An 18,419-nucleotide genomic window follows, 5' to 3' on the forward strand; every position below is an offset into this window, starting at 1 on the left:
TATCATATGCCTTTTCTAAATCCATAAATGCAATGAAAACTTCCCTACCTTTATCTAAATACTGTTCACATATATGCTTCAATGTAATTATTATTATAATCAAAAAGAAGCGCTAAGCCACAAGGGCTATACAGTGCTTCAATGTAAACACTTGATCTATACATCCCCCTACCAACTCTAAAGCCTCCTTGCTCATCTGCAATCCTACTGTCTTACCTCTAATTCTTTCAATAATAACCTTACCATACACTTTACCTGGTATACTCAGTAGACTTATTCCCATATAATTTTTACAATCTCTTTTGTCCCCCTCCCCTTTATATAAAGGAACTATGCATGCTCCCTACCAGTCCCTAGGTACCTTCCCCACTTTTATACATTTATTAGACTAACACCAACTGCTCCAACACTATATCTCTCCCTACTTTTAACATTTCTGTCATGAACCCTTCAGTTCCAGCTGCTTTACCCCCTCTCATTCTATGTATTGCCTCACGCACCTCCCCCACACTCACATCCTGCTCTTCTTCACTCCTAAAAGATGTTATACCTCCCTGGCCGGTGCACGAAATTACTGCCTTCCTTTCTTCATTGACATTTAAAAGTTCCTCAAAATATTCCTGCCATCTACCCAATACCTCCAGTTCCCCATCAACTCACTCCCCTACTCTGTTTTTAATTGATAAATCCATACGTTTCCTAGGCTCTCAGCTTGTTTATCTCACTCCAAAATTTTTTTTTCTAATTTTCAGCAAAATTTTTTGACAATGCCTTTCCCACGATCATTTGCTCTCTTTTTGCACTCTCTTCACCTATCTTTTACTCTCAATATACTCTGCCCTTCTTATTACTTCATTTTTGAAACTATCCTATCCCTCAACTCCCCCCCCTACTACCCATACTTGCACTAGCTCATCTTTCTGCCAATAGTTGCTTACATCTCACCCTAACTTCCTCCTCCCTTAGTTTATACACTTTCACCTCTCTTACTTTCTGTTGCCATATTCCTTTTGTCCCATCTACCTCTTACTCTAACTGTAGCTACAACAAAATAATGATCCGATATCCGTTGCCCCTCTATAAACATGTACATCCTGAAGCCTACCCATCAACCTTTTATCCACCAATACATAATCTAACAAACTACTTTTATTAAGTGCTATATTATACCTTGCACTTATCTTTTTCATAAAATATGTATTATTACCAAACCTCTTTCATCACATACATACAGTGGACCCTCAGTTTTCGTGTTTAATCTATTCCAGAGAGATCGGCAAAAATGGAAATAAGCAAAAACTGAAACCATTTTCCCCATAAGAAATACTGTAAATACAATTAATCTGTTCCAGACACCCAGAAGTATTAACAGAAGTTGTTTTTTTACCTTAAAGATAGATTTACATGCACAAGAAAAAGAACATTCAACATGACACTTACCTTTATTGAAGGCTGTTGTTTGTGGATGGAAGACAGGGAGGGGAGAGGGAAGAGAGGTTATTGTTTGGAATGGGAATCCCCCTCCATAAGGACTATAGGTACCAAGTCCTTTTCCGGGGTCACTTCCCTTTTGTTTTTTAATGCCACTAGGACCAGCTTGAGAGTCACTGGACCCCTGTCGCACAAAATATCTGTCCAGATAGGTCTATTTCTGGCATCTCTAAGATTTGCCTAAAATGGGACATGGCATTGTCATTGTAAAAGTTGCTAACATGGATTGCAACAGCTTTCTCAGGGTGATGTTGCTCCCCAAATGAATGCACCCTAGTCCACATTGCACAAATCTCCTTAATCTCTGAAAAAGGCACCTTCTTCCATTTCTCTTCCTCCTCCTCTGCAGCAATTTCCTGAGCTGTGGTCTGTTGCTGTCGCACATGAAGCTCTTCCAGCTCATCAGTAGTTAGCTCTTGACTGTGGTCCTCCACCAACTCTTCCACATCCTGGCCACTCACATCCAACCCCATGGAATTCCCCAATGCCACAATTGATTGCACAACATGTGTAGGGTTGACAGAGTCTGCCTCAAACCCTTCAAAATCCTTCTTTTGGACACAATCTGGCCACAATTTTCTTCAAGCAGAGTTGATCGTCCTGGAAGTCACTCCCTACCAAGCCTCATCTATAAGGCTTATGCAATGCAAGATATTGAAGTGATCCCTCCAGAACTCTCTTAGGGTCAATTCAGAGTCCAAGGTTATGTCAAAGCATCTTTGAAACATGACTTAGGTGTACAGTTTTTTGATGTTTGCTATGAGCTGCTGGTCCATGGGCTGGATGAGAGGAGTGGTGTTAGGAGGCAAGAACTTCACCGTTACAAAACTGAATTCCTTAGACAATTGGTCTTCCAAGTCTGGAGGATGAGCAGGAGCATTGTCCATTAATAGGAGGCAATGGAGTGGCATTTTATTATTCAGGAGGTATGTCTTCACACTTGGGCCAAACACTTCATTGAACCATTCCAGGAAAATTTCCCTCGTGACCCATGCCCTTCTGTTAGCCTTCCACATCACACACAATTTCTCTTGACGACACTGTTTATCTTGAACGCTGGAATTTTCAGTGATACACCAGTAAAGGCTTCACTTTGAAATCCCCACCAGCATTACCACACAACAAGAGAGTTAGCCTGTCTTTCATAGGCTTGTGTTCTGGGAGTTCCTTTTCCTCCTGTGTGATGTAGGTCCTCTTTGGTATTTTCTTCCAAAACAGGCCTGTTTTGTCACAATTGAACACTTGTTGGGGGTTGGAATTTTTCAGCCTTTACAGTCTTTGAATTCCCACATGAATTTTTCAGCCACATGTTTGTTTGAACTGGCACCCTCACCATGCCTTACAACACTGTACGCCACTTTGCTTCTTGAATTTTTCGAACCAGGCTTTGCTGGCCTTAAATTCACTATCAGAACTTGTTGCAGGCATTTTCTTTGAGATCGTCATGCAACTGCCTTGCCTTTTCACAAAGTATCGACTGCACAACACTATCTCCCACTGTTCCTTTGTGACCCATACCAACAACAATTTCTCCACATCTTCAATTGTTTGGGATCTCTGTTTCGTTATTGCATTCACCCCTTTTGCAACATCAGCTTCCATGACTTCTTTTCTCTTCACCACAATGGAGCTGATGGTTGATGGCGCCTTCTCATACATCCTGCAGAGTTCGGCAATGTATATACCACTATCATATTTTTTAATTTCTTTTTTCATTTCTATGGCGTTCCTTTCTTTACCAAAGAACTGGCACTAGGAGCTTTCTTTGGGGCCATGGTGGCTTATTTAGCAGTCACACACAATAAACAAGTGCCAAAAAAAAATGGATCATTACAAAATGTTTTGTATGACCTCGAAGGATATGTTCACTCACCGAGAAACAACGCGACACTGCCTGAGAATGTGTGTGGGAGGCAGCTTTGTCTGCATGCTGGGCACTGGACAGGTTCTGTACCATCGACAAAAACGGAACCAATATTTTGACGAAAAAAGTCGGCAAAAACATAAATCGCCGATAATGGAGATTGATGAAAAGGGAGGGTCCACTGTAGTTCAATTTAAGGCTCCCCATTTTCATTTACCCCTGGCACCCCAAATTTACTCACTACTCCCTCCACAACATTTTTACCCACTTTAGCATTAAGATCCCCAACTACAAGTACTCTCTCACTTGGTTTAAAACTCTCCACGCACTCACTCAACGCAAGTATATTGTGTAAAAATGTCTCCCACCATAAGAGGATAAACAAAAAAAACTTATCACATTCACAATTATTCACTGAACAGGTGCCTTGCCGGAAGGGCATCACAACTATTATAAAAGCTCTAAATCCGTATGCACCACACCACTTCAAACAACACGATTCAAATACCCCTCCAAAACCATAACACCCACACCATTACCAGTGTCCCTCAAGGTGCTTTGATGCCAGTGAGGGGGAGGGCTCTTGATCCAGGTAATTTAATTTATCCTCACCTTTCTTAGATCAAACCTGATTGTCTCTCATTCTCCAGGTGCTGTATATCCCTACAGGTTTAATAATCCTTCAGAATTCAGGCACTGTACTTAATGCCTCCATGGCTGAAAGAGGGTTGGGGTATGAACTCAAACTGCCAAGCCACTGAAACATGAAGGCTAAAATAATATTCTTTCAGCTAGGTATATTTATACACTAGAAAGGTTAGTATGGGCCACAGCTGTTACACAGATGCAAGTTTTTATGAAAAGAATATCTTGCCAATATGACTAGAGATGAAATCTTGCTCGTCTTCACAAGAGCAACTCGCCTTGCTTTTGGAGTAGATTAGCAAATTTTGATTAGAGGGAGGAAAGTCTGTGCTCCTGCTGATAGACAGGACAATTTATTAAGAGATGGTTTACTGACATTGTAACCTGGTAATCCTCAGAAAGCAGTGTCAAGCATTTTTCCACAAGATACCCGAGAGTGAGATATGTCCTATAAGTAGGCGGGAGTGAAATCTCCAAAACACGACACTAATTTTAAGATGCTCAGAAACCCAAACATGGTTTGACAGAATACAATTTATTGTACACCAACTCTGACCACCGTTGTTGCAAAAGTTATCAAGAGATAACTGCAAAATACATGACAGCAAAAGCAAGTTTTTATTCTAATTAGGGGGAAGCATTAAACCTATAGGGGTCACATAATGCCTGGGGAATGGGAAGCCATTCAAGTTCCACCCAAGGAGAGGGAGCACAAGTTCAGTTAATTGGAACAAGAATAACTCACTGGCATCAAGGGGTGGCTAAAGCAAAATACTAAGTACCAATGAACTATTTCTAGTATTACCTGCATTTCTTTGGTCATTAGCATAAAAATGTTTTATGATTTCTTTAGTTATGCATAAAATCTGACATTCTTTTTTGTCTTTTCAATGTTGAAAATAAAAAAATAAAAAGGTATATTGAAACAAAAAAAGCACAAATTCCTTCATTTTAATGAAGAGAAAAACATTATTGGAATGAAGTTATTTGTGAACATTGTTACTCATTATAATTTTCTGTTAAATTGCGATGATGTCAAACAAGTAAATTATATTTAAAAGTAGAACTAGCACCAAAATTATCATGTGCATTCTTATATATATATATATATATATATATATATATATATATATATATATATATATATATATATATATATATATATATATATATATATATATATATATATAAATATATAAAACACATACATACAAACACACAAATGTGCTTTACCTAATAGTTCTAACTTAAGACATGAAGACACTTGTAACTATTGTATTCCTATACACTTATTAACATCCAACTACTTCAGGTTGTTATAGAGAAATCATTACATACTACATTAAATTTTCTCTAATTTTCCATTTTGATTTACTGTGGCACAATCCCATAAAAAAAGGACTTTCTACTGTAAACCATTATCTAAAATAAAAAGTACACAAGTGTAAAAAATATGAATATCAAACATTACTTCAGTTCCCAACAAACTTCGCAAAACAGTGGACCATTGCTTTTATCTTGTCTATTATTAAATGTTTTTATATTTTTACTTTCTACACTATATTATTTAGAAAAAAATTAAATGCACATTTCTGCTTAATATTACATGTCTGTCATTACCAGCAATTCAGTAATAAAATCATCTTTGATTTCACACTGAGGTTCATCACACTTCTCTCTGGTAATACTTCAACTGGCAGTACTGTAAGTAAACTGGCAGTACCATAAGTAACCTATCACAAATGAGCACCACATATTCCAAAGGTTGTATAGGAAAGTAAATATAATTACTAATTTCTAAATGTAAGATGAAAGATTACCAAGAAAATGTAAATAGTACGCAAAGAATTTGTAGTTTGGAGATTTGGAGGGGATGCAGAGTAACTAAAAGTATTATCTAGAGGGCTGAGGATGGGTTGTTAAAATGGTTTGGTCATTTAGAGAGGATGGAACAAAATAAGATGACTTGGAGAGTGTATAAATCTGTAGTGGAGGGAAGATAGTTTAGGGGTCATCCTAGGAAATGATGGAGGGAGTGTGCAAGGAGTTTGGACATCTAACAGGCACATGCAAGCATGTTAGACAGGAGTGGAGACGAATGATTTTTGGGACTTGACGAGCTGTTGAGATGTGAGCAGAGTAATATTTTGTAAAGGGCTTCTAGGAAACCAGTTAGCTGGACTTGAGTCCTGGAGGTGGGAAGTACAGTGCCTGCACTCTAAATTAGGGGTTTGGGATATTTGTGGTTTGGATGGACATCTGAACTGTCGTATCTGCAATTCTCTGGCAAGACAGTGATAGTGTGAGTGATAGTGAAAGTTTCTTTTTTTGGGTCACCCTGCCTTGGTGGGAGACAGCCATCTCCCAAGGAAAGACGACCCAAAAAAAGAAACTTTCACCATCATTCACACTGTCACTGTCTTGCCAGAGGCGTGCAGATACAGCAGTTCAGATGTCCCTCCAAACTGTAAATATCCCAAACCCCTTCTTTAGAGTGTAGGCACTATACTTCCCACCTCCAGGACTCGAGTCCAGCTAACTGGTTTCCTAGAAACCCTTCACTATTTAACATGTTCATACATACCTACTGTATGTCTAATCCCCTTTAACACAAAACCTCCTTTACACCTTCCCTCCATCCTTTCCTAGGATGACCCCTACCTTACCTTCCCTCCACTACAGATTCATACACTCTCCACGTCATCCTATATTGTTCCATCCTCTCTAAATGACCAAACCACTTCAACAGCCCCTCCTTAGCCCTCTGGATAATACTTTTAGTAACCTCACACTACCTAATCTCTAAGATCTGAATTCCCTGTATAATATTTACACTGCATATTACCTTCAAACATCACCACCACTGCCTCCAGCATCCTCCTTGCTCCAACATTCACAACCCGTGCTTCACACCCATTTGAGTGTTGGCACAATTATACTCTCATACATTCCCCTTTTTGCCTCCATGGATGTTCTTTGTCTCCACAGATGCCTCAATGCACCACCCACCATTTTCCCCCCACATTATTTTTTCTTACTAAACAATTATAGCACCAAAATTACATAAAATGGGAAATAATCCCAACTTAAATTATAAACTCACAAGGGAATGTGGTATTAATATTAGTGTTGCACTGGTTATGAGTAGAGTGCTATGTACAAATAATAGCATTTTACTACTGAACTTGAAATGGTGGACTATCCCTTAAAATCTTGTCTAACATATTCATTACAAGGTCAAGCAGAGAAATTTTGTGCATCTTCACAACAATGCGTGCTGACTTACATTCACAAAAAAGCGCTAAACTCATATGAGTGATAATCCTATGCTAGCAGTGTATAGTACTTTACTTAGTGATAACCTACAATAATCCTTTGATCCACTGTAACTGTAAAATACAATTTGTTAACTTCTCGTAAATATAGAGCGCACTATGAAAGGCAGATGTGGTAACCTGTGATAATTATTAACTGGTCTTCACCTGGGGCCTGAAGATAAAGACTTAGAAAAGGCAATACAGTATAAATTAAAGAGGAGAATAAAATGAGAATAAAAAATTGAAATATTTTTTCTCCATTCCTACTTATCACATAATCCATACATAAAAGATAACATTACTAACATTGTTGTCATTGGCACTGTAGTGTCCACAGTAAACATATATTTTTAAACTATTTATATATACAGCATTTATGTTTCATGTTAAATACAAATACCATCACTCACATTTATACATACACATCTTTATAACAGATATAACATTTAATAAACAGCAATAATTTTAAAATTTACATAAATGAAAATGTACAAAATACTACATAAACATTCAAGCAAACCACATTTATCATACACTAACTCGACAATTTAAGAAATTTTTTTTAAAAATATTTTGCTTGATACATCTAAGTCCCATCTATTTCTGTATAACACTTAGCTACTAAAGTGAACTGTTATTTGTTGTAGCTGTATACAGTTTAAAGTATTTACTACAGAAAAATATGTAGCTGTGGTTGGACTTAAAATGGGCAACGTGTATTTGTGTAAGAAAAGCATGAGGGTGACGTATTCATGGGACACACAGCACAAGTTGTGGCACTGTAATACTCTCCTGAGAGAACAGTAGCAAGAAAGAAATCAAGCGAGGAGATACGAGAAGGAGCTCTGTCGGAGAAAACAGTAACAGGAGGAAGGAATCAAGCTTAATTGGGTCCGAGTGAGAATTGTGCTTAAAAATATATTCCCAAGGGCTTTAAGTGTAAGTTGTGGTTAGTAATGCACTCCTGCAAGAACAAGAGCAAGGAGGGAGTCGAGCATGGGTCTGGAATTTGATATAAAGATGACAAGCTTTGCATGCAGGCATTTTAACGTTATTTTGAACTCATAGATATTAAACAATTTCTTAAATTTTTGGACAGCACCAATAATTTATTTGAAAGGTGTTATACCTAAGAAGGCATCAAATCTAAGTAAATATGTTTCAGTCACTGCTCGATCTGAGAAAGGTATCCCATATCTCATAAACTCGGCCCCCTTTACCTTAAAGCATGTAAAACGAATTGTACAGAGTGCAGCATTAGTTTTTAATTTAGTTAAATATCAGCACTGAATATCTGAAGTCAACCAGAAGAGAAATTCAGTTTATACAGGTGGGCCCCACTTTACAGTGCTTCGCTTTAAAGTATATTGCTAATCAGCAGTTTTCATTATAACCATTATTTATTCAGACTTCTTACAATAAATATATTTACCACTCGCTATAATCTAAGGATAAAAATATTTTAAAGGTAAGTAATGTGTACTGTTTATGCATTTTTTTAGGCTTAGCTCTATTGCCCACTTAGTGTAAACATGTTATAAGGTTTTTATATGCATTTGAAAGTGAAAAAAGGGCTGTGTTTCACTTTATTGCAAGAGCCTGGAATCTAGCCTGCTGTATCAGTGGGGCCCTCCTACACTGTCATGAGCACTTATCTCACTGCCAATTAAAATGGTAATTGCACCTACACAGTCCAAAACCAATCTGAACCTTCCACTAAGATACATCAGCATTGCAAGTTTTGAGCCAATCAGGAGTGGCATTCTGTATTTATTGCACACACACACACACACACACACACACACACCAATGTCCCAAAATACATCAGCACTTATAATTTTGAAGTTTGTCGAAAGTTGCATGCTTAAGCTTTTGGTGTTGAAGGTCTGAAGCTGATAGGATGAGGCCTTCGTAAATTATAGCAAGAAAACCAGTATTTAAATTTTCCCGATTTCTTTGAAAAAATTAGCAAATTAGCACACACAACCCAAAATCAATTGAAGCCTTTCTTTCAGTAAGGTATACCAGCTGATCAGAGGTGGCATTCTCCATTACACAAAAACCAAATGGTTTAATAAAATTGGCAAATTAAAACCTATGCTACCCAAAATCAAGGAAAAGCCTCAGTAAAGAAAAAAATGACGAACACTAGAAATAAGATGCTAACCATAAGATGCATTCTCCAGTTTTTACGCTGAATCCTACAATTCAAAGTTTATAAGCAAGGTTTGTAAATTAGGACAGTTTGCATCTGCAGAGCCTAAACCTAAAAGACATCATGCTTTTCCTAAGATGTGTAAGCCAATAAAGATCGAGGCCATTCAGAAGCAGCATCTTTTCTACAAAAAAATACATACTACTATAAAAACAAAAATTGCACACTGGCACTTATGAACACCATTAAGAGTGCCAGCCTTCATCTAAGCAAGATACACCAGTGTTAAAAGTTTGAAGCAAATAAGAACAGGCATGTTTGCTTATGTGCTTAAGTTATTTTACAGAAACCAAACTTGGGAGGTCACCTGCAGAAGCCAAAAGTTCCATAAACCTTTCCCCTAATTATAGGTAACTAGCATTGAAAATTTAAGCCAATTGGACAAGATATTTTTGAGTTACAAATGAATATCTTGGAGGAAGAAAGAGCACTGTACCTGAGCATATGTGCTGGAATTAATCAGTACAAAAATATATTTATGGACTCCCTAAACTCTTGAAACTTAAAAATGCAAGTTTTCAATATTTCTCGGTTATACTCTATTTCAAATTCTCTACAATCCTATAAGAATTTCTATTTTTAGCTTTTAAGAAACTGGAATTTGCATAACTGCTATGAGTGGCCAAACAAGGACAGCCGAGAGACTGAAGTCAAATTTTGTAAATTGGCACCTACACATTCCCATAACAATCCAAAGCTTCCTCTAAACAAGACAGATCACTAGTGAAGGCTTGAAGGTGATCGCATTATGCATTCACAAATTATTGCACAAACACTATAATTACACTTTTCGTGATTTTGTTAATATAAATGGCAAACCAGAAGAAGCATTTTCTGATTGTTACATGGAAACCTTTTGTTTAACAAAATTGGCAAATTGAAACACACAGCCAAAAATCACCATGAACCTTCCTTTGAGCTAAGTTCACTATCACAAAGTTTTAAGTCAATCAACAGTAGTAATCTCCAGTTACTGCCCAGAATCCAACAATATCAAGTTTATTGAATATGTTAAGAAATTGGTAAATTTGCATCTAAACAAGCTTAAACTTATTAGGTACTATCCTGGCCGTAAGATGAATCAGCCATTTGAGACTGAAGCCATTCAGAAAAAGCATACTAAGGCTATGTCACGGAAAAAAAAATACTACCACACATCATTTTAAAAATAGAATGGGCATCTACACACTCAAATAACAATCCCAACCTTCTTGATACGATGTATCAGTGACGAATGCCTGAAGCCCATCAGAAGAGACATTCTCAGGTTATTGCACAGAAACTTATCTAGGAATGGCTTATATCAAGTTGACCAGAGGTCAATTTGATATATAATATAATATACACCAGCACTGACAATTTGAAGCTGACTGGATAAGGTGGTATCAAGTTACCAACATGAACCTTGGAGGAAGAAAAAACTTCAGGTAACCAATTAAAGGTACCCACCTTCCATGGATACCTAATCTATAATCTATTATGTGATATACTATTATTTAAATACACTATTTTTTTCCTATGTTTAATATGGCACCTTTAAATTAACAATATACTACATTATTATACTAATTAATTGTTAATGTGAAGAACACTTATTACACTAGTGAAATATTCACATCTTTTTTGAGAAGTACTGCACATACAGTAGGGTTAACCCTCTCTTAATGTGGCAGATACTTTCCTGAAAATTGTCACCTTATGGAAAATAGCTCTATTTGGAGTGAAGACACATGGAAAAACCAGGTTATATAACAAAGACCTCCAGATTTGCCAAATAACATTTCTAAATATTCTACTAGATACAAATTACTACAGCTTATCTTGCCTTACATTCTAGTTGTTGTTGCCTGTTACACTGCCAAGTGTGGAGAGGGTTGATATTGCCCCACTGGCTTGAGGTAGGTGACTCTGGTTCTTGTGTTGATGTGGATGCAGAGCCATCAATAGCTGATGTTTGTACTGAGGTTGACAAGTATTCTACATGTAGGTTAGAAAAGGTTTATCAGCAAACAGGACAAGCATTTTCTGACATGGATTTTAGTCATATTATGACCTGCAGTTGGAGCTTTTGGTCATCTGACCAAGGCCTTCTGCTGGCTTACCTGTCCACCCCTTTAAAAATTATAGATATAATTATAACCATTAGATTTTCAGTTAGTAGAATTCTGTAATATCTCTAGTTTGTTTTACTCTGCACTACTGACCTCTGACTTTCTTTTCATATAGTGGCATTACTCACTGCACAAGCTCTTTTATGTTCTCACTATCTCTAACTGAACGGGTGGTAGATTCTTCCAACATGAATCAGAAGGTAAAAAAATCCATGGCATGGCATACTAAGGTTTTGCTTATAGATGCTTCCATACTTACAAAGCACACTATAAAGGCTTTTTCAAGTGCTATGCAGAAAAGGTACTTTTCAACTGCAATTAAAATTATTTTATTTGAGTTTACTGCATTTCATCACACAATATCTCTTTTGTACAACACTGATAAGAAACATGAAAACTAATTCAAATAAATTTGGAAATTGGCTGAGGTTAAGCAAATTAAGTTAGAAAACAAATCTGAAATACTTAAGTTATTTCTTACCAATTATTCACCAAATATGAGCATAGGTAAAGGTACAGTAATTAGTTACATACAAAATGAGATGGTGGATACAGTTCTCTATAACTGGGAAAAAGACACTGATTAAAGGAAGCCATAGTCTACCCTATACTAAAGAGATACTGTTCATTCTTGAGCCTCTTCTGTATCTGAAAGAAATGCATTCTGTGAAAGGCTCATGGATGGTGAGCTAGGGAAACAGAACATACATTTTAATGGGAAAAAAAAAAAGAAATGTATTCCGGACCTATTAGTAATTAGCCTAACATTTCTGCATCATTATGGGTCAGGTTTAAAACAAGTGAATAATCTAGCATATCATACAAAAAAAACCAAGCTCTCAGATAATACTAACAGATACATGTTGCTATTACAGGAACTAAGGTTTGAATATCATAAATACTGTGTGTGTCTGAGTCAAGAACCAAGCTTTCAGCTAACATACCATATAGGAATCACAGATCCATGAACCTGGCTGAGGATAAGAAAGAGCACATGAACTATAAATTGTGGAATGACAAATTTGCCAATATCAAGCTCAAAGATACTGAGGGAGCACACCAGACAAGCCTGGCCCAAGCTGGACTCTTGTAGTGCGGGGAGAGAGAGAGAAAAAAAAAAAAAAAAAAAAAAAAAAAAACATTAATAGTATACTGTACATTAGCCTTCCTAACAGCTAGTTTTATAACCTGCATTTACCATGCCATTTTCCCCCATTATGTGTTTGACATCTTTCTTTCTACATCTGAATGAAAATAGGATGATCTGACTAGAGCATTTCATAATATCCAGTACTGTACATACATGTACAACTGTCCAAAAAAATAAATCTAGCTTCTAGGTAAAGACAAGGTTGGCTAGTGTGCAAATATGTAACAATTCCTGCAATACTTCTGCATTTCAGTTATGCTGTGTATGTTCTTCATAAGGTGTTAAAAAAGCTACATTAATTAAAAAAAGTTAACCAATTTTGCTGAAAAGTTCCTAGGTGTATCAGTGCTACTGCATTATTTAATATGTTTGATTTAATTTTAAGTTAAACAACAGTTACTGAGTTTCTAAATTCTTCAAAATAAATTGTGGTAAAAAACCTAGTACATTTTGGGCATGCAACTAATACATACTACGTACACTGTCCAATTCCCTAAATAATGATGAAAATGTCTGTTACAGTGCTAATAGTCACCAGGGAAAATAAATAAATATAAAAAGGTACTATGGAGTGAATATTCTCGCTGTCTATATTTTAGTATGGTAATTTATTTTTCGTGTTTAATGCAAATATTATGATGTTCATGGGAAGCACTAAACCCATAGGAGCTATACAGTACCTGGGAAAATGGGAGGTATTAATCAAGGCTTTCCGAGCTGCAACATCCTCATCCTTCTCAGAATACAGGCACTGTACTTCCCATTTTCAGAACTTTATCAAGTCTGGCTAACCAATTTTCCCATATACCTTCTTTGCCTCTTTCCTCCAACCTCTCCTGGAATGGCTCCTACCCGTCCTTCTCTCCATCCCAGATGTATACCCATTCTAGTTGTCCTATTTTATTCCCTCCTATGTCCAAATCAACTCTAACAACCCTTCCAACAATCTACAATTTTTACATTCTCTCTTTCTCTTATCCATATACAAGGGAACTATGCCTACTCTCTGATAATCCTATGGTACCTTCCCTTCTTCCATGCATTTACTAAACAAACACACTAACCACTCCAACACGATATCCCAGCCTGCTTTAGGTATGTCTTAATCCCCCCAATACATTCATATTTATTTATTCACTCAACATCTTATAGTAACCACATTAATATACTATATTGACATTTGCACTGCAATGTTTGGAGAATAAAATGGCATCATACTCACATTTTCTACATTTTTCAGATGTTCCTTCTTCAAGTACAATATATGCAGAACTTTCTCCTCAAGCTGCACAAAGTGGAATAGTCTTCATATTGGAGCCACTTCATGGCTCCATCAAACATTAAATATTTCTCACAGAAAAAAAAAAAATGCCTTTTAGACCGAAAATAAAGAATGATGGTCATCTGTAAAACCCAGACAATGCAATGACAGCACTTTAAAAACTATTCCATTGCATTTTGCCATCACTAAAATGTCAAACTGCTTAGTTACATATGAACTTAGTTCCTGAAAACTGCTATCTGATGTTACAGTTACTTAATGAAAATGTTCTCCTTTCTGCATCAGAATAACAGTTTGAGGTTTGTGTGAAGCTAAAAAGGATCAGTTAATCAGTTGATTTGGTTTCTATGTTGATGGTACCTTTCAAAGAAAAAATACAGCATCCATGAACTCAACATATAATTGAAGAAGACGAAGAACTTCAGGATTTGCTGCAAGTGAAAATCTGAATTCTTAAAAAAGCTAACATTATCCAAAGGAAGAACATGGAACATGTAGTAGTCTACCTGAAGTGCGAGTAATGCCATACATGTTAAAAACCTATTAAGTTTTTTACATGCTGCTATATTTGGAACTAATGGTCTTATGCCATTTAGAGTCCTTTTGCACAGTAAATGACCTTCCAGGTTGACCAGTTGGCCTAGTAGGGTCAACTGGTAAATGTGCCTCTCTGCCCCCAGTGATAGTTCTTATCTTTGACTACTTTACAACTCTGGTGTCGCTTTGGCATGCATTGCTTTCAGAACCCCATATGCTCCCCTTTCAAAAACCACGTTTATCTATTTCTTATTTCCCTTGTACACTTACAACATTCTTGTTTTTTCCTCTTCTACTCTCATGTATGTACTTGCTCAAGAGCAGTCAGCAGTCTTTTCATGTATTTTTGATAATTACAATTTGTGACTGCTTCACTTTAAAAATAGCCAAACCAGACTGTGGAACTTCACAACTGTCTCAGGTGTTACCCCAAGAACCTGTTTCCCTTGAAGGCCTTAAAATGACCGAAAACGAGTTACGTATCACCTTTCCTTGGAAAGAAAATTCCTGCAGTAAGAAAGCTTTAACGATACGGAATATTTCCCACCAGCTATATATCTCATAATAATTATACAGCATTGTGAATAAAGTTTATTAAAAAAATTCGATGCACCTACATACTGAGTGGGAACAAAACACTGACTGATCAAGCTATCAACCAGCCCATGAGGACAATGGTCCACAGAACCATCAAGAGGTATGCAAAATATATAAAGTTCAAAGTTTTAAACTGAAATAAGTCTGCTGGAAACCAATCCACCACAAAAAAAATTTTTAGTTTTTATACAGCAATTAAAAGTACATGTTAATTTTCCAAATATAACAGATATTTTGTCATTGTAACAAGAATTCTTTTTGCTAGCATAAGCAATAGTAAATAATGCATCACACAACCTATAATTGTATCTTGGTAATTTTAAGGCATTTTGAATTTAAGGCATTTTAAATTTACCATAAGGTGGCTCTAAGTTTCACTACATTTTTATAATTTTGAAGTTTATAAATGAGTTTAATCATGGTCCCAAGACGATAATCACAATTAGCTAATATATCTTAGAATTAGGTGTACTCCAAACCCTTAAAATGTGTCTATACCACAGTCTCAACTTTCTTACATGCAAGATAATTTAAAATCATGGTATTTTATTATGCTTAAAATGAATTCATAACCCTTTATAAAAATGGGATGTAATTTTAAAATCTTTAAACAATCTTAATTTCACATTCAGGGAACTCTGAATACTTGGTTTTGTACTTGTTATACAAATCAACCACAGCCTTGACATAGGTCTCGTGGAGACCCACAATCTGCTCCTTAGTGGGGTTCTTCACCAAAGGGACATCAATGGGTGAGCCAACTGAAAAGAAAAAAAAAAAGGGATTTGGTTAGAGGGAACAATGATATATATGCAGATTTTATTACTGCCCTCATATGTATTAGAATATCTTATAATACATTACACAAATAACCAGCACATTGGAGAACTTACGATGTTTCGGTCTGACCTGGATCATAAATTGGTCACTAGTGTGACTAGTTAATGGTTAAAGTCAGACCAAAACATCGTCATAAGTTTTCTATGGGTGGGTTACTTGGGTATTGTTACTTTTCAGTACCTGCTTATACAGCAGGTTAGGTTCCAGGCTACTGCTGTCAAGTAAAACATAGCCTTTTTACACTTTCAAATTAACATAAAAGCCTGATAACATGTTTATACTATCATATATTAAGTGAGCAACATAGCTAGGCCTTAGAAATGTATATACAGTACACACATTACTTTTTTTTTTCAACAAACCGGCCGTATCCCACCAAGGCAGGGTGGCACAAAAAGAAAAAACGAAAGTTTATCTTTTTAAATTTAGCAATTTATACAAGTGAAGGGGTTATTAGCCCCTTGCCCCAGGCATTTTAGTTGCCTCTTACAACACGGAGGAAGAATTCTGTTCCACTTCCCCATGGAATTAAGAGGAAATAAACAAGAACAAGAAAGAAAACAGCAGAAAACCCAGAGGGGTGTGTCTATATATGCTTGTACGTACATGTATGTGTAGTGTGACCTAAGTGTAAGTAGAAGTAGCAAGACGTACCTGAAATCTTGCATGTTTATGAGACAGAAAAAAGACACCAGTAATCCTACCATCATGTAAAACAATTACAGGTTTCTGTTTTACACTCACTTGGCAGGACGGTAGTACCTCCCTGGGTGGTTGCTGTCTACCAACCTACTACCTACACGCATTACTTACCTTAAAATATTTTCATAGCTTATAGTGAGTGGTGAATATATTTATTTAAGGAAGTCTGAATAAATGAAGAATGGGTACAACTGAAAACCACTGCATTAGTGAAATACTGTAAAGAGGGGCCCCTTCTGTATCATACACGTATGAATACAGCTACCCCCCCCCCCCCCCCCCCCCCGAGGGAGGAGAACCAGAGGTCTGGTGGATGAACCTGGAAGGGAAGATTGGGAGTTAAGAGCTCAAAAAATGGGAGGAGGAGTGGGGAAGGAAGCTAGAAGAGCTTGGCAAGAAAATGGAGGAGAGATAGCTGAAGAGAGCAGGAAGTGGGAGATACAAGTCTTAGCAGATGATGATAATATACAGGGCTTAGAAGTGGAACTAAAAAAAACCTGAAACAGATTAGAGACAAATGACAGTGCAGACATGACATCAGGAACTTCTATATCAGTCACAGACAAGGGAACTGTAGGGAGAAAAGGAGCTATACCACATGCAAATGCCCCATCAAACCCACGAGGGGCCCAGGAAAAGACGAGGAGCAAACTAAGATCAAACGAGAGGTCTGAAGACAATGAAGGTATGCCATATGCAGAGATTAACAGATAACTGCAGTAGTAAGGAACAGCTGAGTATGAAAGACAGTTCACTAATCAGAGGGGCTTCAGCAAGGGCAGGGATTGAAGGCAGGAACATTTCAATGAAAGGAACTAAAACACCTCAGAGGATGCAAAGGGGGAGACAGTGGGAGGAGGAAAGGAAGAGGTCAGTTTTTGTTTATGGGGTTCAAGAAGTTGAAAGGGGAACCCATGATGAAAGAAAACAGGAGGAGGAAAAAGCGATTGAAGGTATCATGAAAACAATAGGTGAGGGCGACATGACCCAAGTGACAAATTCTTGGAGAATTGGGTGGTTTGCGAGCGGAAGGAAATGGCCTGTCAACGTAATTTTCAAGGAAGACTCAGCTCGAACCAGGATCCTGTGGGAAAAAGCACAAGTGAGGGACAAACCGAAGTACCAGAGAGTGTACCTTGATCGCGACAGAACACAAAAAGAAAGAATGATACTGAAAGAGAGGGTACAAAGACAAAAAGAGGAACGAGAGGCAATGATGAAGATAAGCCGGACCCAGACTCGGGTAGAAGGGCAAACACACCCCCCAGAAACACCAGCAGAAAAACTCCAACCACGACAACCCCAACGCAACTGAACAAACTAAACCAAAACCCATGAAAGAATCAATGAGAAGTCCCCAGACATCATAGCAGTCACAGAAACGAAACTCACTGAGACAATAACAGATGCAATCTTCCCACCGGGATATCAGATCCTGAGGAAAGATAGGAGCAGACTGGAAGGAAGGGTTGCACTGCTCATTAAAAACCGATGGGGATTTGAGGAAATGGAAGGCATGGACGAGATTGGAGAAAGGGACTACATTTTTTTTTTTTTTTATTTCAACAAGTCGGCCGTCTCCCACCGAGGCAGGGTGACCCAAAAAAGAAAGAAAATCCCCAAAAAGAAAATACTTTCATCACTTTCACCACACTCACACATTATCAC

The 18,419-nt window shown here is 37.2% G+C and overlaps 1 protein-coding gene across 7 annotated transcripts in view; it reads right to left on the bottom strand.

Annotated features, from left to right (window-relative positions):
- Positions 1 to 7,553: 7,553 nt before the first annotated feature.
- Positions 7,554 to 18,419, bottom strand: part of LOC128697408 (2-acylglycerol O-acyltransferase 1) — a 126,793-nt gene continuing 115,927 nt past the window's right edge. For all 7 annotated transcript variants that reach the window (XM_070094197.1, XM_070094198.1, XM_070094199.1 and 4 more), the window contains exon 9: positions 7,554 to 15,970. In XM_070094197.1, coding sequence (XP_069950298.1) covers positions 15,816 to 15,970 — 155 coding nt within the window. In that variant the 3' untranslated portion in view covers positions 7,554 to 15,815. The remainder of the gene's footprint in view (positions 15,971 to 18,419) is intronic.

This window comes from Cherax quadricarinatus, chromosome 44 (genome assembly GCF_038502225.1).
Source record: "Cherax quadricarinatus isolate ZL_2023a chromosome 44, ASM3850222v1, whole genome shotgun sequence".
NCBI lineage: Eukaryota > Metazoa > Arthropoda > Malacostraca > Decapoda > Parastacidae > Cherax > Cherax quadricarinatus.